The following is a 26,550-nucleotide window of genomic DNA, read 5'->3' on the forward strand; positions in this document are numbered from 1 at the left end:
ACGTAAATAACAGGGTCTAGCATGAGTGATCTGAAGGGGCTCTCTAGCAACCAAAATTAGTAACCAATTGTAAAGTAATATACAGTGTCTGCCAGAAAAATGTATACACACTTTAAGGAATGAAAAGTATTACTTATGTGTTAATTTTACATTTAATAATTGATCACACGCATTGTACAACCTTCAGTTTAGCACATGGTTACTTTAAATGGCCACAGAATGACGAGCGGTTGCCGTAACTACGTCAGTCAGTGTTACAGTGGAGGTTGCTGCACATGTCGCTGTAATCTCCTGGCGAAGTTCCTCCAGCGTGCATGGCTTACCTCGATAGACATAATCTTTCACAGTTCCGCACAAGTAATAGTCCATAGGTGTTAGCTCTGACGACTGTTGAAAGAGGGCATTTTCATCAGCTCCATAGAGCACTCGTATACCTGGAAAAATTGATGTGCATAACATTTCCAGGTGCACTTCTTCAGTGACAGTAGCATCAAAGAAAAACAGTCCTACTAAGCCCCTAGATGGTAGTACACACCACACATGGACCCCAGGCAGATTGACAGCTTAATCCACATAAACGTACAGATTTTCTGGTGCCCAGTACACGCTTTTATGCCAATTCACAGTTCCATTAAGTTTAAATTGTACCTCGTCACTCTACACTACCTTCATCACAAATTGTTTGTCATCAGTTACCACTTGCTGCTGCTGCTGCTGCTGCTGCTGATGATGATGATGAGGTCCCATATTCCGAGGAGCGTAGGGGACGATGCGGGAGACCCGCACTGCCGTACTAAGCAAGGTCCTAGTGGAGGTGATTTGCCATTGCCTTCCTCCTGCTGTAATGGGGATGAATGATGATGATGAACAGGACACAACAACACCCAGTCATCTCGAGGCAGGGAAAAATCCCTGACCCCGGCAGGAATCAAACCCCGAATCCCGTGCGCGGGAAGCCGCAGGAAGCGAGAATGCTATCGCAAGACCACGAGCTGCGGATTGAGTTTAAATTGTACCTCGTCACTCCACACTACCTTCATCACAAATTGTTTGTCATTAGTTACCATTTGCTGATACCATTCGCAAAATTGCATTCGGTGATAAGGTTAGTCATCATTAATCGCGTACAGTAATCATGGAATGTAAACTTTCCACTTGCAGCTTTCAGAATTCTTTGTACACTTGTACGCCTAACCCCCACCTCACTTGCATTTTGCACAGCAGACTCCTGTAGAGATTTAACAAAGGTTTCCAAAATGAGACCTGACAAAACAGGACTTGTAGCTGTACGCTATCTTCCTGATCTTCCTTTGTGAATATCACAAATCGTTCCACATAATTCAAAGTTGTCAATGATGCATTTAATTGTTAGGTGGGTTGGTGGTTCAGTTCCAAACTCCCACCTCCACTGACGTTTCACTTCAACATTATCAAACTTGAAAAAACGCTTCATAATACCCTTTCGTTGCTTGTATGTTACGCGTGCTCCAGCCACCTTGTTTTCTCAATACCGAGATTAAACTACTAACATCTGTTGAGCCAAAGACCATACTACAACACACTCTTAATTCAAATCGAACGACAATACTGATATCTTGATAGAGCCTAACAAAGAGTGTGTACATTTTTCTGGCGGACTCTGTATTATTGCAGTCAAAATAATTAAAAAATATATGTTTTGGAAACAGCAGATTGCTTATCTCTGTCACCTTATCATGTCTGGGCTGTCTCATAATATATGCAATGTATTTGGAAAAACAGCAGTCACAATTGAAAAGATTGCAAGATATGCACTGTAACAATAAGTGCATTTTTTTTAGCATGTTATATACAGCTGAAATTAATATTTGGACTGGACTATAGCTGAGCCTTTAGAACCAAACTAAATTACTTTCCAACCTACCCTAAACACCGCGCTTTACCGTAGATCTGTCTGTCGTGGCATATTTATTCCAAAACGTAGAAAGCGTAAAAACTGTGGCATTGGCAATTTCAGGCAATTGTTCATAATTCAGTATCTCCCTGAATGATCTTGAATATTGTGTAATTTTAATTTCATTACTCAAAATACAGCACATCTCATTGGTTACCTAAGATAATTCCTCACATAGGCTACATGAAACAGGCAAGTTGCCAACCATTTGTACCATGCAGGTAAAACAGTGTAGCTAGAGTTGCCTCTGTTATAAAATGTAGTCCAGTTTTTGGAACACTTTATTTCAGTATTAAACTTAGAATAAGGAATTGCAAACAAGTGTGAATATAAAATAAACAGCAGCTTTTATAGGGGCCAAATCAGTAATTGCTTGATGAAATTGTAGGGAATGACAAACTTTCAGGTTGATGGACATTGCCCGAGAAGAGTGGAAAAGGTAGGAAACGAATATAAGGGCTGCTTAAGGAGCATTAGGGAGTGAAATGAATAAAATCAGTAATAACATGCCATTTGATAATTTGTTTTCCGCTCTTGCTGTTGATGTGATGAATGTATCATAATAATAATAAAAGTTTCTCAACAGAGACTTCACAATAAAAGATGCTGTACCTGTGGAAAGTTCTTTGTACATCCTGTTTCAACTATCCATGGAGAGAATAATCAAAAACTATCCTTTCTTGTTCCAGTTTGATTCAGTTTTTCAATAAAAGCAAAAAATGGGCTGACATGGCAAGCATGCCACCAGAATTTCGCAGCAAGATCGAACGTTTGGAAAGAAACTTTGCTGTGTCAATGGTAATCTTCAAGAAGTTTCAACCAATTTTTGTAGATATGTTCCAAAAGCCCGCAGATGAACAGCCAAGACAACAGAGGTCGAGAAAGCAAAGGTAGGATACCGGACCAACTGCTTTATTACAGTGTAAAGTAAATTAGAAAAGAAAAGACAGCCACTCACATTACAGAAAAGTATCGACTATGGGCACAAACAAGGTCGATGATTGTGGCCTACCTATCAAGTTTGTATTTGTCAGCATCAACTTGCATAATGTGTAATGCTTTTATTTAAAAGAAATTCCTGCACTCTAGTCTTAAGTATTCTGTTCAGCTTACATAATAAAGAGATTTTTTTCATAATCATACATCAGTTTCTTTTTCCAGGAGTTTGCCTTGCACACCTTCTAAATTATTTGACTTCAGCTGGACGTTATTTGTTTGCGTGAAGAGTGAATTTAGAGATATAAGTGATGATTTAGTCAACTCATATCACCTGCTGCTTGCATGCTGTGATCTGATTTTTGGAAATGCTCTTCTTGCAGACAGAAGAGATATTTTTAATCATAATTTTCCAGGTAAGACTTCTAGATTAAGTATCTGAAATATAGTCTTTTTCGCCACAAATACCAAGCTCTTTTTCACCACAAATACCAAGCGACATGGCACACTGGTTAAGATTCTGGACCCATATTCAGGATGACAACCATCCAAATCCCCATCTGACCATAAGGATTTAGGTTTTTGTGATATCCATAAATCACTGAAGTTAAATGGTTCCTTTGAAAGGGTGTGGCTGATGTGCATCTCCAATCTAATCTTGCATTCTGCATCTAATGACCACTTTTGACTACACATAAAGCCCCAATTCTCCTTTCTTCCTTCACTGGAAATCAATGTTCTCATGATTTGGATTTTCATACCTAGTTCTCCATATTTGAGCACTATTGGCATGTCGAGATGGCAAGTGTCTAAGAAATTGAGGTTTGTCATGATAATGTAAAAAGCCATGGGTTAAACGGCAGTGCCCTTGACAGAGGTGGGCTAGAATGATTTCATTGTGTTTGTGTGTCTGGATGTTTGTTCATCATAGATGTGATCACCTTAGATGTCCAAGAGGTTTGTTTTATTTTAATTTTTTTTATTTTTCATTGGTTTTCAGATACTCACTCTGACATTCCATGACTGTCCTTTCTATCAGTGACATACTTTACCACAGTGAGATTTTGCACTGAATTCTCATAATAAACCTTCTTGGCAGCTGAGTCTGAAATCTCGTAACAGCAAATTCTATTATGTTCCTGTACCCAACAGAATGGCATCTCTTTACCCTGCTTATGTAGAGAAATTGAGCCTGTCCTGAATGTTCTAGACAAGGTTCTCTGCTGTGTACAGTGTTTGGATCCTCTGTTGAACGCTGTGGGAGTCTGATCAGTTGGGGCATATCTCATTTACGTGAAAGCCATCAGTATTCCACTTAATTCAGCAGCGAAAATGGTGAATTCTGTTGGTAGGCAAATTCTTAGGATGTTGCTTAGGAAAACAACATAACAGGAAACTAAGCTTCTTTACTTGGAGACATCTGTGTAAACTTCTGTATCATTACAGTGCTTAGTGAAAGTGTGATGCAAAGAAATATATGCTTATAGATAAAATTTGACTTTTCATCTTGAATTATTATTGGCAGTTCCATGCAGTGACAAAGGTCTCAGTCTTTCATGAGGATGTCATGGCTATTGTCATTGGACTAATTTGAAGTTCTGAGTTGATAGAAGAACCGTGTTGCTTACTTAAGCCGAGATTACCAGGAAAGACAGTCTCAGTTCACACCTGGTCACAGTTGGGGACTGGGTTCATGAATGTCAGGTTCAGCATGCAAGCTTCCAGGCTTGTATCAAACTCACCAGACAATCTTCTGCTTTTAAGATCATATGAACGACACTTTGCACCTATATTTTATTCAGTAGTGTGATAGTGTTTTTGAAATCAAATGAACTACATCGTGCGCCTGCATTTTATTCAGTAGTTTCCCTGCGATGGTCTGAATGTTGAACCTCACCAACTCCAAACTTCAAATATTAACGAAATTATTGAATTCCCAACAACTTTCACCACCATTAACCTGAACATCATATTTATTAGACATGGCAGCAATTACAGTAAAAATACAAATTGAACTCCTCAGGCTGTAGGCAGCTCAACAGCTGTTACGTAAGAGAATGGGAATTACTTTTACAGCAAGTTTCATAAACTTCTGTATGAAATAGTTCACCATACATTCCTTGACAATTTTTCAAGGCTTTCACGAGGTTTGCTGGCAGTGGTTGGTAATTGCATCTATGCATGTACTGTCCTGTTTTCCCAGATACACACCACATGACCCATGCTACCATGCCATACCTTCAAGGAGGTTGTACGACTCATAAGATAACCCAAATCACCAACAATATTCACATCTCAAGAGATGGAAACTATATGCATATGCACTTGTCTGTAGAGGAAAAAAATGACATTAAGGATTTGTAGGTTATACCTTTAGGTGATGTGAAATTAATTACTGCTGTATGGAACTGCTGATCAGGATAACTAACTTTCTGGATCTGTGGTTTAATAAACTTGGTGATTTCTTGAAACATTTCAAATTTTTATGCTTAATTGTAAATCATATTTTGAAGAATCTTTTAATATTTGTGCGACAATTTTTCAACTAGTGGATTAAGAGTGTTTACGAGCATATCAGCTCTTAGGTGTAAGCATCCAACACAGATGGCTGTAATTTAATGAATGTTGTTTTTATGTCCGTTACTGTACTTTCTTTACAGATTTAATTAACCACTGAAGCATTAGTAACAGTGCTTCTGTCAGTCAAATTAAAATGTTTAATAAAATATTGAGACTTATCAGTCAACCACTGTCTAGTATTGTGTTTTGGTCAGCAATTTGCATTTTGCTGTGAAGTTATATTAGTGCTGCACAAGTTCTCGCATTCTACTGGCTTCCACAATGGCTCTTTTCCGGTGCTAGCCCAGCAGTAATCGCTCAAGCCAGAACTACCAACTTTGACAACAAACAGTAAAAATGGAGAAGACTTAGATACCTCTCTGGAAGGAAATCTCCTCTTGCTGTAATCCGACTCACGAGTGATGGTGGTTCACATATGTTGAGATACAGGCAGGAATTGCATTGTTGCTGGTTCCAAGAAACTGTTGTGGTATGCGCATACATGAACTTTTTGCTTGTCGGTTGTCTACAATAACATAACTTATGACAACTGAAAAAAAAGCATAACTTTTTTGAAATGTACTAAAAAATTTATGAACATCCAGAAGGAAAAAATAATTAAGGTACATGAAGAAACAATAGCATTCAAACTACCTCTACTGCTTGAAAAAATGGAAGCACCAGCTGAGCATCCACTTCTTTCTGCAATAAATTGGAAAGCAAAAATCCACACAGTCATATTCATCAGTACAAACTCTGACCCCCTACGATGGATGGAATCACCTGCACAGTCCTCGTACAATGAAAGCAAGCCAAGAGCAGGATGTTTTCAAAGCCAGACAAGCCAAAACACAGCCCTGTCTTGTACACACCAATTACCCTTCTAAGTGAGGTAGGGCAAATTTTTGAGTAAATCATCACACTCAGATTACAAAAAAAATTTTAAGAGAAACAAATCCAGGGAGATAACATAGTAGGTCACAAAAATAAGTAATTAGCGGAACAGCAAAGTGGAAAGCATAGATTGCTCGCCGTATAGAGGAGCCATTGAATTGCTTGTGACTGATTTTCTATGGTGGGTAGCAATCTATCCTTTCAACATTGTTGTTATTTCATCCTAGGCTTTCCATTGTTTAATTAGTGAAACAAACAGAAAAAACAGTCTCTACTCCTACAGATAAACTAACCTGGTGTCTGTGATAACTGTAAACTTTTCTGGCAGTATTTGGCACTTGAGGAAATCTAGAATGCAGGTCTACTATGCAAAATTCTAAACTTATACCAGCCCGATGAAGTTGTACAGCTGTGATCAAATCAAAATGACTGCAGCTGTGACAGTGAAATATAAATTGTTTAAACTGAAGAACTTTATAATATTAGGAAAAAATATTAACATGTGGGTAAGTTTCATGAAGTCAACAACCATTCTTATTTATATGAGTAGCCTTGATAACTTGACATGCCTTTACAGCAAACACTCTCCTACAAAACCAGAAACTCGGTCTTTTTCAACCTACAGCAGGATTGCATAGTAATCGTAAACATATTTTCTGCCAGCAGTGCAGGTGTCATATTTATTGCTAAACATATTTTCTGCCAGCAGTGCAGGTGTCATATTTATTGCCTGTCTTCATATGATCTCCCTCTCTCATTCTTAATTTAAATATCACTCTTTAGTTATTAACATTATCTGTAATTACCCAACATTCTGTAATTTTTCTTTGCTCTCTTCCATTAAGTCACATGGTCCATCGATTAAAATCCAAGACTGAATGGAGGAGTGAGGTTCAAATTCCCATGCAGTCATTTGGTGTGAGGTGTCACATGCCAAGACCGTTTCTTCAATAATGTTGTCATCCATCTCTTAATCTGTATTGATTCAATCAGCTAATGCTCTGTTTTTTGTTATAGTTGATGTATGTAAGATGTTTAACTTTTATTCTCTCTCCCTTAATTCATTCTTTTGTCATCTTCCTGAAATTGGTGCTTCATCTACAGTGCCATGCTGTGGAGAGGATGTTAACTTTAAAAAATTCAACAGTGATCATCACCTGTTATCATTCTAGAATTCCCTAACCTCGAACCTTGCCTTCCCGTCGTTCCCCAAATCTCTCACCATGGAAACCAACCTCACATCCACGGAAGGAACCGCAATCCACCACCTTATAACTGATCCCGATCTTATAATCTTTGCTGGCAACAACGGTTCCCCCACTATAGTTAGGAATCACAAGGATTACTTGCTGGAGTGACTCAGCCAGCAGCCAGACACATCCACTTACAAACGTTGCCACAGTGACCCCATTTCAGAAATCCAGCAGATCTCTAGTCTCTTCTCAAATCCTTGGGCCCATCCCAGAACCTCTCCCTCTTCACCTACACTTCTACCTTCTACATGCTTCCTCAAGTTCTTAAAACCAACAACCCAGGATGCCCCATTGTGGCTCATTACTGTGCCCCCAGAGAGAATCTCTTCTCTCATGGACCAACACCTTCAGCCTATTACCCATAACCTACCCTTCCAAATAACATTCCAACCATTTCGTCTACCAACTGTCCACAGTTTCTGTTCCTTTACCACCCAGTTCACTGCTCATCACTGTTGATGCCACGTCTATCTACATTAACATCTCCATTGCTCCTGGTCCTGCCTCTACTGGACACTGTTTCACAACAACTGACCGACTCCAAATCTGCTATCTCCATCTCGATCACCATGACCAACTGTATCCTCACCCACAGCTACTTCTCCTCTGAAGGCATCACCTACAAATATATATGTGGTAAAGCAGTGGACAGCCATAAGGGACATTCCATCCATATTCCTCCAGAATCTCCTCCTGCGGGTCCGGGGGTTAGAATAGAGCCGAGGTATCCCAGCCTGTCGTAAAGGAGTCTCACACTTTTCGTAGCTGTAAGTTCAGGTCCATTTTATGGTTTGACTTGCCACTTTCCAAATTCTACAGAAGTGTGGGCCATATGGGGAAGGACACCTCAAATGGTGCTTGAGTTATCCATAGTGCCCTTAGATTCAGTCTCCTGAACCTCTTGCCATGGCTTTGCATCTCCACCTTTCTGGGGTATGTCATCTTCTTCTGTTGTCTCCTGTCCTCTTTCGTCCCCATGACAGTATTGAATTTCTCTGTGCTCAATATCCAGCATGGTAGCCAGTCCGTTCTGGTGGGGCTGTCATGTACCCATTTGGTGGTAACCCCCTGACAACACAGGGATCGCACTGCTGATGGCTGAGCAGTAAACTCCCCACTTATGACAAGGAGTAGATGTGTGTCTTCCTGGGGCATCAGGACTCCCGGCAAGGACCATTATGTCAGGTGGCCTTTGCTGTGGCTGGGTGGTATCTGTGGGGAGAGCTCCTGATTGGAGTGGGTGGCATTAGGGCAGATGACTCACAATGAAGCAGACTAAGTTATCTCTTGGTGGTGACCACAAGGCGCCAGCATTCTCTAAAAAAGGCAGGATCGAGTAAAATTCTGACAGGTACAACTTTAAATTGTTTCCCTCCTTCGCTACACCATGGGAGGAATGTAGGGCTACAGAAAGAAGAGAGCCATATTTGCCTCAGTATTTAGTCTGCAGCAGAATTTATGGGGACTCCTTTCTACCTATGAAGCCTCAATTTTTTGTTGAACATCTTGAGGGTAAGTTTGGGGAAGTGACAGCACTGTCCAAGATGAGAAGCAGTGCAGTCTTGATTCAGACAACATCCTCAACCCAATCCCAGGTGTTACTCGCTTGTCACTAGCTGGGTGATATTCCTGTTTCCGTCACTCCCCATAAAAGCCTCAACATAGTGCAGGGGATTATTTTTCATCGCAACCTCCTCTTGCAGTCTGACGACGAACTCCATGCCAATCTAGAACAGGGGGATGTTCATTTCATCTGGCGCATTTACAGGGAACCCAAAGACAACAGGGTTGCTACTGGTGCCTTCATCTTGGCCTTTGAGGGTGATTCATTGCCTGGAAAGGTCAAGGTGATGGTTTATCGCTGTGACGTCCCTCCCCATATATGGTGCTTTAAGTGCTGGAAATTCGATCACATGTCTTTCCGCTGCACTTCCAACGCCACATGTCGAGACTGTTGACGTCCACTGCATCCAGATCTTCTCTGTGCGCCTCCTCCCACTTGTATCAACTGTGGAGAGCACTACTCCCCTGCTCGCCAGACTACACAGTACTCCAAAAGGAGTGGAAAATCATGGAGTACAAGACCCTGGGCCGGTTGACTTACCAAGAGGCTAAACGTAAATTTGAACGATCACAGCCCGTTCTGTTGATGTCCACATACGCTGCAGCTACATTACCATCACCATCGCCAGTCATACCACACTGTGCTATGAACAGTGGGCCCTCTGGGCCTCCAGAATACATCCACTCCCCTGGTGGTAGGGGGAAAATCTATTTCCGTTGCTTCCAAAGTACCTACTTCGGGAACAAGGCTCCCCTAAACACAGGGAACATTGGTCCTCTCCCTCCAGCTGGAGAAGCAACAGCCTCAGTCGGCTCCTCTCATACGGAAGGGGTCCCTTGGAACCCTCTGTCACAAGGTCTCCACTAATGCCACTGCGGACATTCGCCTGTGGCTAAAGGAGGCAAAAGCTGCTGGATGAAGAGCTTCACAGTCTTCCTCCTTGCCTGAACTACTTCAGACGAGTCCTCCCAGCAAGCCCCTAAAGAGAAGCGAGAGGGCAAGCAAACACAGAAGTCTGCTAAGAAAAAGTACCCTCCAGTGGCCCCAACACCACCACTCCCTACCAATTCTGCACCTGCAGATGAGGTGGAGATCTCAGCATTCCCCTGGACGTGGATCTCACTGATGCCTCATCCACAATAGGAATGGATATGAATACTCAATTGGTGGCAGCAGGTGACCCTGAGGCATAACCTGCTTGCATGCTTCGTGCCTTCCCAGCCTCACAATAATGTCATCCTCCAGTAGAATTGCTGTGGTTTTCTCCACTACCTGGCTGAGCTACGGCAACTGTTAAGCTTTCCACCTGCTTTCTACATTGGCCTCCAGGAAACATGGTGGCCAGCAATGCAGACCCCTGCTCTTCGTGGCTATAGGGGATATTACAAGAACTGCAGCGACTATAATAGTGTGTCAGGTGGAGTTTGTGTCTATGTCCTGAACTCAGTATGTAGTGAACGTGTGCGCCTTCAAACCCCTCTTGAAGCTGTGGCTGTCAGGATAAGGATGACACAGGAAATAACTGTCTGCAACATTTATTTTCCTCCCGATGGTGAAGTACCCTTGAACTACACTGATTCATAAATCCCTAAACCTTTCCTACTTTGGGAGATTTTAGCACTCATAGCCCCTTGTGGGGTGGCACTGTGCTTACTGGCTGAGGTAGAGATGTCGAAACTTTCCTGTCTCAACTCGACCTGTGCCTCTTAAACATTGGAGCCCCCACACATTTCAGTGTGACTCTTGACACTTACTCGGCCAATGATGTATCCCTCTGTATCCCAGGACTTCTCCCATCTGTCCACTGGAGAGACCACAATGACTTGTGTGGTAGTGACCACTCCACTTCTCATGTTCCTGTCACTCCCCCAGAGCTATTCCGCTGGACGTCTACCAAGATGAGCTTTAAACAAGGCAGACTGGGGAAAACACGATCCCTTGTTCTTTAGGGCGTCCTTTGACGAAAGTCAATACCTTGGTGGTCGCTGTAAATCGCTGAGGCCGTTAAAGAGCGTTGGTGAGCTCTACAGTGACATAAGTGGCACCCTTCCCTAGAGCACATAATAACTTTTAAACGGTTCTGTGCCTGCATTTGCCAGCTTATAAAAACAGGAGTGTTGGGAGAGGTATGTCTCGACCGTTGGGTGCCATACGTCACCTTCCCAAGTCTGGATGGAGATCAGACGTGTTTGTGGGTACGAGACCCCGACAGGTGTTACTGGCATTAACATCATGGCATGTTATCTACCGACACAGATGTGATTGCCGAGCACTATGCTCGGGCCTCTGTGTCAGAGAACTATCCCCCAGCGTTTCGCACCCCCAAATGGCAGATGGAAAAGAAAGCCCTCTCATTCACTGAACATCACAGTGACCCTATAATGCTCCATTTACAGAGTGGGAGCTTCTCAGCGTCCTTGCACATTGCCCCGACACAGCTCCTGGCCCAGATTGGATCCACAGTTAGATGATCAAACATCTCTCGTATGACTACAAGTGGCATCTCCTCGTCATCTTCAACTGGATCTGGTGCGATGGCGTTTTTCCGTCGCAATGGCGGGAGAGCACAATCATTCCTGTGCTCAAACCCGGTAAAAACCAGCTTGAAGTGGATAGCTAACAGCCCATCAGCCTCACCAACATTCTTTGTAAGATGTTAGAACATATGGTAAGTCGGTGGTTGTGTTGGGTCCTGGAGTCACGTGGCCTACTGGCTCCATGCCAGGGCAGTTGCCGCCAGAGTCGCTCTACCATTGATAATCTAGTTTCCCTCAAGTCTGCCATCCAAACAGCCTTTTGCAGACACTAACACCTGGTTGCCATCTTTCTTGATTTACAAAAAAGCTTGCGACACGACCTGGCGACATCATATCCTTGCTACATTATATCAGTGGAGTCTCCGGAGTCCGCTCCTGATTTTTTTTTTTTTCCAAAAGTTCCTATCGCTCCATACTTTCCGTCTCCTAGTTGGTACCTCCCATAGTTCCCCCATATCCAGGAGAATCCCGCAGCGCTCTGTATTGAGTGTATCTCTAGTTTTACTGGCCATTAAAGGTCTAGCAGCAGCTGTCTGGCCGTCGGTCTCACCTTCTCTGTATGCAGATGACTTCTGCATTTCGTACTGCTCCTCCATTACTGGTATTGCTGAGCGGCACCTACAGGGAGCTATCCAAAAGGCGCAGTCGTGGTCTCCAGCCCACAGCTTCCAGTTTTTAGCTGCAAAGTTGTGTGTCATGCATTCTGTTGGCATCGTATCGTTCATCCATAGCCAGAACTTTACCTTAATGACGATACACTCATGGTAGTGGAGACGTATCGATTTTTAGGACTGTTTTTCGATGCCGATTTACGTGGTTTCCTCATTTCTTCAGCTTAAGCAGAAGTGTTGCCTGAGCAACACCAACTGAGGTGCAGATCGCTCTACACTGCTGCAACTCTACAAAGCCCTTGTTCAATCCCGCCTTGACTATGGGAGTCTGGTTTATGGTTCGGTGGCTCTCTCAGCATTGCGTTGACTCGACCCAGTGCACCACTGTGGCATTAAACTGGCAACAGGAGCTTTTAGGACGAGTCCGGTGACCAGTGTCCTGGTGGAGTCTGGAGTGCCTCCATTGAAGGTTGGGCGTGCACAACTACTTGCCAGTTACATTGCACATATTCATAGTTCTCCTGAGCATCCAAATTACTGTCTCCTTTTCCCATCCACGGCGGTTCACCTCTGGCATTGGACGCCCAGGTCAGGGCTTACAATTGCAGTTCGCGTCCGATCTCTTCGGTCTGAAGTGTAGTCCTTGCCTTTACCTCCTATACTCGAGGTCCATTCATGTACACCTCCATTGTGTGTACACCTAGGCCGAAGCTTCGTCTGGACCTTTCACATCGTTGTAAGGACTTGTTTAACCCCGCAGCTCTCCGCTGTCACTTCCCCTCGATTCTTAACATGTATGGAAGTGAAACATGGACGATAAATAGTTTGGACAAGAAGAGAATAGAAGCTTTCGAGATGTGTTGCTACAGAAGAATGCTGAAGATTAGATGGGTAGATCACATAACTAACGAGGAGGTATTGAATAGAATTGGGGAGAAGAGAAGTTTGTGGCACAACTTGACAAGAAGGGACCGGTTGGTAGGACATGATCTGAGGCATCAAGGTATCACAAATTTAGCATTGGAGGGCAGCGTGGAGGGTAAAAATCGTAAAGGGAGACCAAGAGATGAATACACTAAGCAGATTCAGAAGGATGTAGGTTGCAGTAAGTGCTGGGAGATGAAGAAGGTTGCACAGGATAGGGTAGTGTGGAGAGCTGCATCAAACCAGTCTCAGGACTGAAGACTACAACAACAACAACAACAACAACAAAAAACCAGGTCCATGAAGTGGTTTACACTGACAACTCAATGGCTGATGTTCACGTTGGCTTTGTGTATGTTTATGGAGGACATATTGAACAGCACTCCTTGCCAGATGGCTGCAGTGTTTTCACTGCAGAGCTGGCGGCCATTTCTCGTGCTTTTGAATGCATCCTCTCCTGCCCTGGCGAGTCGTTTCTCCTTCGTTTCTCCTCTGTACTGACTCCTTGGGCAGCCTACAAGCTATTGACCAGTGCTACCCCCGCCATCCTTTGGCAGCGACCAGCCAGGAGTCCATCTATGCCCTGGAACAGTCCATTCGTTTTGTGGTGTTTGTGTCGACTCCAGGTCATGCCGGAATCCCAGGAAATGAACTTGCTGACAGGCTAGCCTAACAGGCTACACGGAAACCTCATCTGGAGATCGGCACCCTATAACTGACCTACGATCATTATTATGCCACAAGGTCTTTCAGCTTTGGGAGATGGAATGACGTAATCTCAGTACACACAATAAACTGCATGACCTTAAGGAGACTACGAATGTGTGGGAGACCTCCATGCAGACATCTTGCAGGAACTCTGTAGTTCTCTGCCGACTCTGCATTGGACGTACGTGGCTAACATGTGGCTACCTCCTCCGTCGCGAGGACCCACCTCGATGTCACTGTGGCTCACATATGACTGTCATCCATATCTTGCTGGATTGCCCACTTTTAGCCGCTCTGCAGCGGGCTTTTAACCTTCCAAGCACCCTACCTTCAGTGTTGGGCGATAATGCCTCAACAGCAGATTTAGTTTTACGTTTTATTCATGAGGGAGGTTTTTATCATACGATGTAAGGAGGGGCATTTAGCCTTCTCTCTGAGGTCGCCACCCTCCCTCTATTTTAACTTGGTCGCATTTTCTTTGCATTTGTTTGTCTTGGTGGTTGTCTTTTCCCTACACGTGTTCACCTCGCCTTGTCTTTTTGGGATGTTGCAGAGTGGCTGGCTCATCCTCTTTTATTATTGTGATCAGCTAGCCCAGACAATCTGCTCTATGGTTTTAATACCTCCTCCTACTTTTCCTTGTGGTTTATGTTTTCCCCATTTTTTGTTCATTCCATTTGTTATCTTTTTAGGTGTGGTGTTGGGTGTTTTTGTGCCTTGAACCTTTCTTGCGTTGGGAAAAAGGGACTGATGGCCCTGTAGTTTGGTCCCTTTATACCCCCCACCAATCTCCAGAATCTCGATCACTTCACCAGCTCCTCCTCAACCCAACAACCACCTTCCTTGAGGTTGACCTCCACCTCTTTGATGGCTACATCGGTACCTCCATCCCTATCAAACCTAGCAACCGCCAACAATACTTCCACTCCAACAATACTTCCAGCTGTTACCCATTCCACACAAAGAAGCCTGATAGTAACAGGTGGGTGAAGCATTCACATCAGTGGCATGTTGATCCAAATTGTCTTTTCCCAAGTTGTAACATGCAGATGAGGTTTGATTATATATAGGTGCTATTGCACACACCACGTTCAAGGAAAGAGATTTCACCAATAACATTAAGATGGAAGACTGTTAAAGAATGCTGAAAAAAGATTGGTCCCAAGTAGACTGCAGGAAGATCTGAAACAGGTGATGAGGGGGAACAGGGGGAGAAAAAGAAGACACAGGCATTTACAGTTCATTGATAAGTTCTTCATCCGCTTTAGTTTTCCATGGTGGCCAGAGTGTCTGCTTTTAAATGTGCCTTGTCTTTACATTTTGGAATGACAGCTCTGTGTGTTGTGAGTGCTGAGTGTGTGAAAATGACACTACAGAGTTTCTTCTTTAGCTGTTCTGATGTTAGTGAAGATGGAATGTTTTCTCTTCAAAGTTTATTGCTCATAATACATAATATATATCTGCATGTGTGAGACTTTTTTACTGTGACCAATGTGGCCTGTATTTAGTAAATGCTGGTGTAATAGCAGTTACTGATTTATTCATGTTTTACAATAGAAACTAGAATCATGATTTGGCAGAAATACAGAATTGTGAAAATTCTGTTCATTGCAGCTTTACTATATTCTTATGTCATTTGCATTAGTTTTCATATTGTTCTTTAATAAAGATATAAATGTACTGTATTGGAATTTTTGTGTGTACATACAGGTATTCCAAATGATTTTTGGGATGAAAACTATAAGCCACCTGAGGTGGCTCCATGTATTATTGATCATTTGTGCACAAATCATGATGGAATACCAATAGAAGCAAAAGCTATCAAGGAGTACTACTGGAAAAACCACATAAAAAAACTCTTTGAAAGAAAGGTATTTAGAACATTTGTTCTCAAGTAGTCTTAAACTAACTGAAGTTGGAGAAAGGTCTATTGGCCAAAAAATAGTTGTTCACAGTAGTTTAATAAAAGTATCTAAGTGACAGTAGAAAAATTGCAGACTGATCATTATCATTCATTTTATCAAATTTAGAGGAGAAAGATAAAGAAGAAAAGTTTGTAAGGTGGTTGAAGTTATTCTTAGTTTCTGCTCGACAGTCTGTCCACGAGTGACAGATGGGACATTTAAAGTTTTAGAAATAAAGATAAAATGTTTATTTTTTATGTAAATTCTTGGTTTCTTTCTGAAATGTGAACTTTTATTATTTGGTAAACAAGATTAGTGGGCAATTTCAGTAATTCAGGAAGATTTGAAACTGGTGATGAGGGGGAACAGCGGAAAAAAAAGAAGACACAGACATTTACAGTTCATTGGTAAGGTCTCCACCCCCTTTAGTTTTCTGTGGCGGAAGGGACAAAAAATTGAGCCTCAGGTGTAGCAGGCTTCAGTATATTGCATCATTTCTTTGATTTTTGTATGCATATAAAACTAAATGTAACATTTACGTGAACTTGAAGCTTCAAGAATTATACATAGCATATGTTAATGTAAGACCATTAATAAATTTAAGTTTTTATGTTGTTATGTGATTGACAGGACAAGTGATTTGATGAATAGGACATATCCAATGACTGGTCCTCTAAAATAATATTAAGCACCTTTGAGGTAGATAAAACTAAATAAAATGGTAGTAATAACAGAGCTAAAACTTCACTAAAAGAATAGTGTCTTGAAAACAGTCCACAGGCCAATTTAAAAAATGGAAACACAAAATTTGCTTTAAAAGTCATCTAACTTGAAACCCCCCCTCCTACTATTTACCACAACAGCAGGAAAAAAATTCAATGTTCCATCTGTGTTACAGCATATACAATATAAGGACCAAGCCCATTCATACAGGAATGGTAAACATGTCGCTACCATCACTGATAAGTCAAATTTATTTGGAAAAATCACTCAGATCACATCACCATGATAATGTTTTCCTTCATATGTCACAGCAACGCATTTCCCCAGTGCAGTATGTGAAACAACTTGCATAGAATCAGTAATGTCATTGCTGTTTTGAATCCCAGGAATATCACAGCCTAAATCATCTGACTCATCCAAAGAGTAAACTTAACGCATTCTTTTCTTTTTTACGATTTCATCTCTTTCTGTATGCCACATGTGTCCAAACTTTTCTTGTAACATTCTTACCAACTCTATTAGTTGCTCCTTTCTGTGAAATGTTGCAGAACAAGACCAGTGAAGCTCTACACTGCTCATCTTCCAAGTAACGTAATGAGCTTATGATAAATGTATTTTTAAATTGGGATGCTGCCCTGTCATAGAAGACAAAAATTGTTTATAGTTCAGGTAGTTTCTCTTTCAGCTCGTATGTTACATTGTGCAAGAAGTTCCAGACTGCATGTTTGTCATACACAAAGTGGTCAATAATTATTGCAAAATATTGCACTCCTGCGTCAGTACAAACACATGCAGTGGAGATAGACACTTGTTCATAACATTAATGTGCTAATTGTGTTTATGTCATCTTGGAAAATCAACAATAGGGGAAAGCAAATTATTATTTGTGGGGACTTCAATGTTGATTCACTGAAAGAGTGTAATAGGAAGAATGACTTGGAAGTCTTGCTTGGTTCTTTCAGTTTGACATCTGTCATTAATTTTCCTACTCGGGTAGTAAAGGACAGCAGCACATTGATAGATAACACATTTATAGACCAAGATAAGTTTAATAACATAAATTCTTGTCCTGTTGAGAATGGCCTTACTGATTATGGTGCTCAGCTAGTTACAGTGTAGGACATAGCTCCATTCAGTAATTCAAAACTAGCCTCCAAAGTTGTGCGTTCAATTAATGACTCAACTATTAGAAATTTCAGGGAAAATCTTCAGCAGTTAGACTGGGATGAGGTGTACAAGGAACCCGATGCTAACTTATTTCATGATACACTTCTAAGAGAATTTGAAAATTGTTTCCCCAAGAAAGTAGTTAAATCTAATTATAAGAAACCATGCAAAAAACTTTGGCTTACTAAAGGAATAAAAATGTCTTGTAACCACAAAAGGGAACTGTATCTAACAACAAGAAAGAGTAATGACCCAGAAACAGCCAAATATTATAAAAACTACTGTGCTACATTAAGAAAGGTTATTAAAAAGTCCAGAAGCATGTGCATCATGTCTGAGATTAATACCTCTGATAACAAAATCAAAACAATTTGGAATATTGTTACAAGGGAGACAGGGCCACCAAGAGTACAGGATGACGGCATTACCATCAAAGCGAATGGAAACTTGACAAACAACAAGCCGGAAGTCGAAAACATTTTGAATAATCATTTTTTAAATTGTGTAGAGAAAACAGGATCTAAATGTTCATTAGAAGAAGAAAGGCAGTTTATGGAAGAGGCCTAATCCACACCATTTGATACAATTGAAATTCCACCCACCTCTCCTTCTGAAATTAAGATGATGATAAACTCTCTCAAGAATAAAAGCTCACATGGAATTGATGGCATTTCCAGCAGGATAATTAAAGCTTGTTCCCAAGAGATAAGTGGGATTCTTAGCCACATATGTAATAGCTCTCTGAAGCAGGGTATTTTCCCAGATAGAATGAAGTATGCCATTGTTAGACTACTGCATAAAAAGGGGTATGTCTAATGTCAACAACTACTGTCTAATCTCTCTTTTGACTGCCTTATCCAAAATTCTTGAAAAAGTAATGTATTGTAGAATAGCTTCACAACTTTGTAAAAATAAAGCTTTAACAAAATGTATGTTTGGTTTCCACAAAGGTTTTTCAACGGAAAATGCTATATATACTTTCGCTAATGAAATATAAATGCTCTGAGTAACCGGAAGTCACCCATTGGGATTTTTTGTGATCTCTCAAAGGCTTTTGATTGTGTAAATCATGGAATACTTCTAGATAAGCTCTAGTAATGTGGTATGAATGGAACAGTGCTCAAATGGTCTAAATCATACCTAACTGGAAGAGTGCAGAAAGTTGAAATAAGCAGTTCACATAATATGCAAAAAACTGGTGATTTCTCAAATTGGGGAACAATCAAGAATGGGGTGCTGCAAGGTTCGGTCTTGGGTCCTCTGCTGGTCTTAATATATGTTAATGACTTGCCATTCTATATCCACGAAGATGAAAAGCATGTACTTTTTGCCGATGATACAGTTATAGCTATCACACCTGACAGACGAGAATTAACAGGTGAAATTGTAAATGATGTTTTTCAGAAAAATCATTAGGTGGTTCTCTGCAAATGGGCTCTCATTAAACTTTGACAAAACACAGTATATTCAGTTCCACACAGTAATGGAAGACACCATTAATAAATATAGACTTCAATCAGAAATCAGTAGCTAAGGTAGAATATTCAAAATTTCTAGGTGTTTGCATTTTTGAGGAGTTGAACTGGAAAAATCTCATTGAAGATCTGCTGAAACTTTTTGAGTTCAGCTACTTATGCTATTAGGATCATTGCAAATTTTGGTGATGTACATCTCAGTAAATTAGCTTACCATGCCTATTTTCATTCTCTGCTTTTGTACGGCATCATATTCTGGGGTAACTCATCATTGAGTAAAAGAGTGTTCATTGCACAAAAGCATGTAATCAGAATAATTGCTGGAGCTCATCCAAGATCCTCCTGCAGACACTTATTTAAAGAGCTAGAGATCTTCACTGTAGCCTCACTATATGTTAGAGGGAAACATTCCACGTGGGAAAAATATATCTAAAAACACAGATGATGTGACTTACCGAACGAAAGTGCTGGCAGGTCGATAGACACACAAACAAACACAAACATACACATGAAATTCAAGCTTTCGCAACAAACTGTTGCCTCATCAGGAAAGAGGGAAGGAGAGGGAAAGACGAAAGGATGTGGGTTTTAAGGGAGAGGGTAAGCAGTCATTCCAATCCCGGGAGCGGAAAGACTTACCTTAGGGGGAAAGAAGGGGTATACACTCGCGCGCGTGCCCACACACACACACACACACACACACACACACACACACACACACACATCCATCTGCACATACACACACAAGCAGACATTTGTAAAGGCAAAGAGTTTGGGCAGAGATGTCAGTGGAGGCGGAAGTACAGAGGCAAAGATGTTTTTGAAAGACAGGTGAGGTATGAGCGGCGGCAAATTGAAATTAGCGGAGATTGAGGCCTGGCGGGTAATGAGAAGAGAGGATATACTGAAGGGCAAGTTCCCATCTCCGGAGTTCTGACAGGTTGGTGTTAGTGGGAAGTATCCAGATAACCCGGACGGTGTAACACTATGCCAAGATGTGCTGGCCGTGCACCAAGGCATGTTTAGCCACAGGGTGATCCTCATTACCATCAAACACTGTCTGCCTGTGTCCATTCATGCGAATGGACAGTTTGTTGCTGGTCATTCCCATATAGAAAGCTTCACAGTGTAGGCAGGTCAGTTGGTAAATCACGTGGGTGCTTTCACACGTGGCTCTGCCTTTGAACGTGTACACCTTCCGGGTTACAGGACTGGAGTAGGTGGTGGTGGGAGGGTGCATGGGACAGGTTTTACACCGGGGCGGTTAAAAGGGTAGGAGCCAGAGGGTAGGGAAGGTGATTTGGGGATTTCATAGGGATGAACTAAGAGGTTACGAAGGTTAGGTGGACGGCGGAAAGACACTCTTGGTGGAGTGGGGAGGATCTCATGAAGGATGGATCTCATTTCAGGGCAGGATTTGAGGAAGTCGTATCCCTGCTGGAGAGCCACATTCAGAGTCTGGTCCAGTCCCGGAAAGTATCCTGTCACAAGTGGGGCACTTTTGGGGTACTTCTGTGGGAGGTTCTGGGTTTGAGGAGATGAGGAAGTGGCTCTGGTTATTTGCTTCTGTACCAGGTTGGGAGGGTAGTTGCGGGATGCGAAAGCTGTTTTCAGGTTGTTGGTGTAATGCTTCAGGGATTCCGGACTGGAGCAGATTCGTTTGCCACGAAGACCTAGGCTGTAGGGAAGGGACTGTTTGATGTGGAATGGGTGGCAGCTGTCATAATGGAGGTACTGTTGCTTGTTGGTGGGTTTGATGTGGACGGACGTGTGAAGTTGGCCATTGGACAGGTGGAGGTCAACGTCAAGGAAAGTGGCATGGGATTTGGAGTAGGACCAGGTGAATCTGATGGAACCAAAGGAGTTGAGGTTGGAGAGGAAATTCTGGAGTTCTTCTTCACTGTGAGTACAGATCATGAAGATGTCATCAATAAATCTGTACCAAACTTTGGGTTGGCAGGCCTGGGTAACCAAGAAGGCTTCCTCTAAGCGACCCATGAATAGGTTGGCGTACGAGGGGGCCATCCTGGTGCCCATGGCTGTTCCCTTTAATTGTTGGTATGTCTGGCCTTCGAAAGCGAAGAAGTTGTGGGTCAGGATGAAGCTGGCTAAGGTAATGAGGAAAGAGGTTTTTGGTAGGGTGGTACGTGATGGGCGTGAAAGGAAGTGCTCCATCGCAGCGAGGCCCTGGACGTGCGGAATATTTGTGTATAAGGAAGTGGCATCAATGGTTACAAGGATGCTTTGGTTCCATCAGTTTCACCTGGTCCTACTCCAAATCCCATGCCACATGCAAGTTGCCCTTCAGTATATCCTCTCCTCTCGTTATCCGCCAGGCCTCAACCTCCACTAATTTCAAGTTGCCGCCGCTCATACCTCACCTGTCTTTCAACATCTTTGCCTCTGTACTTCCGCCTCGACTGACATCTCTGCCCGAACTCTTTGCCTTTACAAATGTCTGCTCGTGTCTGTATATGTGTGGATGGATATGTGTGTGTGTGCGAGTGTACACCTGTCCTTTTTTCCCCCTAAGGTAAGTCTTTCCGCTCCCGGGATTGGAATGACTCCTTACCCTCTCCCTTAAAACCCCCATCCTTTCGTTGATCACTTACCTAATGGCATCAAAAGTCTGACAGATAGCCATATAGCATTTAAAAGGAAATTAAAAGAATTTCTTAATGGCAACTCCTACTCATTAGATGAATTTTTGGATATAGTAAGTGGGTTATTCCCCCCCCCCCCCAATAAATAAATAAATAAAAAGTAAAAAAATTAAGTGGCATGTAATATTTTGTGTAATGTAATATCATGTATAGACACCTTTTATTAGCCTGACACGATCCACGTCATTACGAAGTGTCGTATTCATGATCTATGGAACAAGTACTAATCTAATCTGCTCTATCTGCAGCTGAAAACATTCTTTTGTATTGGTATTCAGCTTTTTTGTCTAGAATTCTTCTGGTTGAATGTATGTATATGAGTACTTCTTAAATGAACTTTAATTTCAGAAACCACTTCATGAGAGGACCACTTTCTTTTTAAAGGACTAGCTTTTTATTTTCGCTGTTCACTGCTTCCATTTCACAGACTTTCTTGTCAACATCTCCAGGGAAAAACCAATAAAGATAAGATGTTATCACAGTCTGCTAATATGCACCATGTCACAAGAACCAAGACAAAGCAAGTCTTCCCCCTGCTAGGAAAGTTGACGCATGCACTATTTTCAGCCTCCAGTAGGTAATTGAATTGTTGTTGTTGACAAACATGCTCTTTACATAGAGTGCCTGAAATGAGCTGTACATACTAGGAATAAATCTTCTAAAAGAGAGACTTCTTTATGGAAATAACTGTTTCTTGTTTAAAAGACTTCATATGCCTCTTCAAAGGTTAGTGTCATATACCTCTTTTGGTGAAACTCACATTTTCCTATTTCAAAGTTCTTTACAGACTTCACGTGTTGCTTTCCTGCTGATTGCACATTATTATTGTTATTGACATGATTTTCAGAATTACTCTCTTTTTTTGTTGGACTTGTTGGCAACCCTGATTCTATCCTTTTCACATCATTTCCCAGGTTCTGAGGACACTTGTAGGATTGTAAACTTGAATGTTCTACTTTCTTTTTCAACAAGTTTTTCTGCTTTATTAGCTTTTCTTTCTCCCTTTTCATTTTCAAAGCTCTTTCATTGTTTAACAGAGCCTGTTCCTCGTTAATTCTTGCTGTTTTGTTTCTTACTCTCTCCTTTTTCAAATATTGATTTCACGTGACCTCATCTGATTTGATGATCACACTACTGCTTTATCCTCCATTTTTTTCACATAAATAAGGCCAAAAAAATCTGGGTTAACCATTAAATCGGCAAACCTATTAATAATTTTGACTAATGTTTTGCACAAAATTTTGAATTATAACCATAGAAATGAAATAGTGAAAAAATTGAAAGTTTAATGTTGAATTTAAGTTAATGCAGAGATTTTGCCTTATCGTTGAATGCTGAAGCCACTGATGGTATTAATTACAGTCTGTTGTCTGGTAGTCTCGTAGCTCCTTCCTTACCCAAATCCAAGAAATATGTTTCAGTTCTGGAACTCTCATCTGTTGCGTTGATAATGAGCCGATTATCAACAGAATCCATGAAGCCACCCAAGCGCTGCATTTTCTCATCTTCTTTTATGATGTGCCATTCTATATCCTACTAGCATCCGGCAGTGACATACGAAAAAGCTACATGCATTAATTCCAGTATGTCTCTAATGTAAAAGTGCAGCATTTTTGTGGTGTGCTCGATGCTGTGAAAATGATTGTTTTTCATGTTTCTACAACACATATCACTCTGGTTCGTGAGAGACTACATCTGTGGTATAAAACAATGGACATAGTCCAATTAAAGAGTATTTTGTGTTTAATTTTTGTCTCGTTATGTTTTCTTAATTTAAGTAACCTTCATTAACAGTCTTTCATAAAATATTGATAATTAAGAATTTATGTTTGAAATGAAAACAGGAATTTTGTGTGCACTATGTAACTGGAAACAAGAAGACGTGCAGTATTCATAAAAAATGAAACTGATGATAAATTTTACAATTACGAGATGTAGGTATTTAAAATTGAATGAAAAAAAGCTGACCGAGGCGAGACTTGAACTGTCAAATACAGTACCTCAAAAAACTTCAAATCCAATTTTTCTCTGTAAATTTATGGAAAACATTAAGAACGACCTATTTCCTGGCACTTTTTAACAGTGTTCTGCATGCATGTTTCACTGCGGAGCAGGAAGCAGCCTAGCCATTTTCATACTGCTTGTTGACAGTGTGACAATCAGAGCACATCAGTACAGAGACTGTGACTACAAATTTTTCAAATAAAAACTGCATAGCTAAATCATGATAAGGAAAAACGGTCATGACTACTAATGCATTAGAATATATTAAAATTTCCATTTAATGTAACTTAGTATTAAGATATCTAATACGTAATTAGGACCTACTTCCAAGAGCATAACACCACCAGTGTATGCATGCTATAGCTTCTGACCAATCATTGTGTTCGCGTTTGTTTACATCAGGTTCATTCTTATGATGCGCAGAGTTTAGATCATCGACAGTTTTAGTGGAAAGACTGCTCTACTGGAAACAAGCCTAACAATGAACTGTTTGCTCAATAATGGTGGGAAATCATTGCCAACTTTACAACCAAGTTTCTACCAGTATGACCCATGAGAGTAACTTCTCTCTTGGTTGATGGTGTTAAATGAAAGAAAAGATGAAATTGAAGTATGTTTCTATACTCTGCATGTAATTCCAGTGCATTAGGATTTCATTGAAGCTACTCACAGTGATGGCTTTCAGATTTTTAAATTTCACTCATGGGATGTCTGTCAACGTGTTTTAATCCAGCTTGTCTCTTCACTTAATTCTCATCTTTCCTCTGTAAATCTAGAAAGCGAAACACATTTCATACTAATTCCTTGTTTGCTATTGCATATTACATTTGTAAGCAGATCCTTCTCTTCCTTTTAGTATGACCAATTTTAGGTTACATTTCATGCATTTTACACATGAGTTCATGTTGTTAATAATCAGAAATTATTATTACAGATCTTGAGAGGCGATGCATCAAAATTTAGTGGGATTTTAGATCCAGGTATCTTTGAGCTGAACTCAAAGGCTGTAAATAAGGCTTATGAAGAATATGTGTTGAATGTTGGTGATTTTGATGAAAGGATATTTCTTGGTAAGTTTTTCAATTTTGTGATCTTGTACCTTGAGCTGTCATTGTCTTCTGTTACATGTTTATTAACTGTGGGTTTATATTGGCGATGGAGCACATACTGTATCTGGGACAGTATAGTCAGTTGTAGCAGTTTTGAAAGCAACAAGAGCTTGTTCATCCTTGTAGAGAAATTTTTAGTTGTGGAATTCCAGAATGTTGTTCATTTCCTATTCTTGGCACCTACTGTACAGGCATTGTCTAAACTAGCTGTGTGTGCTTTCTGGTCACTGTCATGCATTACCTTCAGAAACTTTACTTCCAATCTCCATTGTAATGTGAACTTGGGATCTCTTAACTGAAGAATTACTTTGTAAGAGATTGTGCTTTTCTAAGTAAAGTGAACATATAATGAAAGAACACAATGCTCACCAATTTTTAAGAAAAATCAGTCTTCAGTATATGGTATTCCATGTATAGTGATTATTTGGTGTCTTAAGTGCTGTTGCTCTGTATTATTTTTTGTCCATATTAATATATGTTAAATTTCAATAATCGAAATTCCTGGGTGGAAAAATGTGTAAAATCACTTACCTATGGGTGATAGGTGTATGACACACAGAAGCATGTAATAGACGATATTTAACACTTGCTTTCATGATGTTGCTCTTTTTCTAGTAAGAGTACACACAGCTACCCAAAAGTCACACTTGCAGTAGCAGCAAGTCTCGTTGCTACCAAGAGCACATACTTTTGGGTGTCTGTGAGGTTGTGTGTGTGAAAAGGAGTGAGATCTTGAAAGCTAGTGTTAACTGTTTCATATTACATGTTTCTGTGTGCCACACATCAATATTATGCAGGTAAGAGGTTGGTTTCCCATATTTTAGGTATGTTAAGTTTCAGTGTTTACTACAAAAATATGCTTTTAAGCATATTTCCGCTTTTCAGTCCATTTTGTGTACAACCTGCCATCTTCCTTCCATTGGTCTTACTTTGAACTTACTGGCTAACTCAGGTGCAAATTACGAATAATTAAGAAATTGTTATAAAGATGTTTTCAATGTTGAAGTCTGTGACCGTAATTTATCCTCCTAAAGTTTATTTGGTTCAGTATGTATAGCAGATGCAATTGATATTCCCTTTTCATATATAGTTTTGTAAAATAAGTAAATAAAAACCCATTTTTGAATACTTTTGCAGAATACTATATTAAGGTGTTGCAGTGCTAAACAAGTAGTTCACAATAGTGTGTTCCTAGCAGTGCAGTGTGTCAGTCATGGAAAGGTGCTACCACTAATTATGGAAGGAGTCATTACCATTTGCTGCTTAAAAGATAAGATGGAAAAAAGTGTTTGAAACAGATTGGACAGCCGCCCGGAGTGGCCGTGCGGTTCTAGGCGCTACAGTCTGGAACCGAGCGACCGCTACGGTCGCAGGTTCGAATCCTGCCTCGGGCATGGATGTGTGTGATGTCCTTAGTTTACTTAGGTTTAATTAGTTCTAAGGTGTAGGCGACTGATGACCTCAGAAATTAAGTTGCATAGTGCTCAGAGCCATTTGAGCCAGATTGGACATTGTGGATCTTGCTGAAATACATTTTGTATCTGAAAACAGAATGCGGACCTGTAAAGTGACAGTTGAAACATTAC

General features: G+C 40.9%; 1 protein-coding gene across 5 annotated transcripts in view; it reads left to right on the top strand.

The window, feature by feature from the left end:
* LOC126262646 (retinoblastoma-like protein 1) overlaps nucleotides 1-26,550 on the top strand; it is a 172,246-nt gene that overhangs the window by 19,780 nt on the left and 125,916 nt on the right. For all 5 annotated transcript variants that reach the window (XR_007546748.1, XM_049959407.1, XM_049959406.1 and 2 more), the window contains exons 3-6: nucleotides 2,623-2,823; nucleotides 3,095-3,285; nucleotides 15,630-15,790; nucleotides 24,790-24,925. Coding sequence is in view for 4 of the 5 variants with exons in the window: in XM_049959407.1 (XP_049815364.1) it covers nucleotides 2,623-2,823; nucleotides 3,095-3,285; nucleotides 15,630-15,790; nucleotides 24,790-24,925 (689 nt within the window). In the remaining variant the exon portion in view is untranslated. The remainder of the gene's footprint in view (nucleotides 1-2,622; nucleotides 2,824-3,094; nucleotides 3,286-15,629; nucleotides 15,791-24,789; nucleotides 24,926-26,550) is intronic.

This window comes from Schistocerca nitens, chromosome 6 (genome assembly GCF_023898315.1).
Source record: "Schistocerca nitens isolate TAMUIC-IGC-003100 chromosome 6, iqSchNite1.1, whole genome shotgun sequence".
In the NCBI taxonomy this organism is placed as follows: Eukaryota; Metazoa; Arthropoda; class Insecta; order Orthoptera; family Acrididae; genus Schistocerca; species Schistocerca nitens.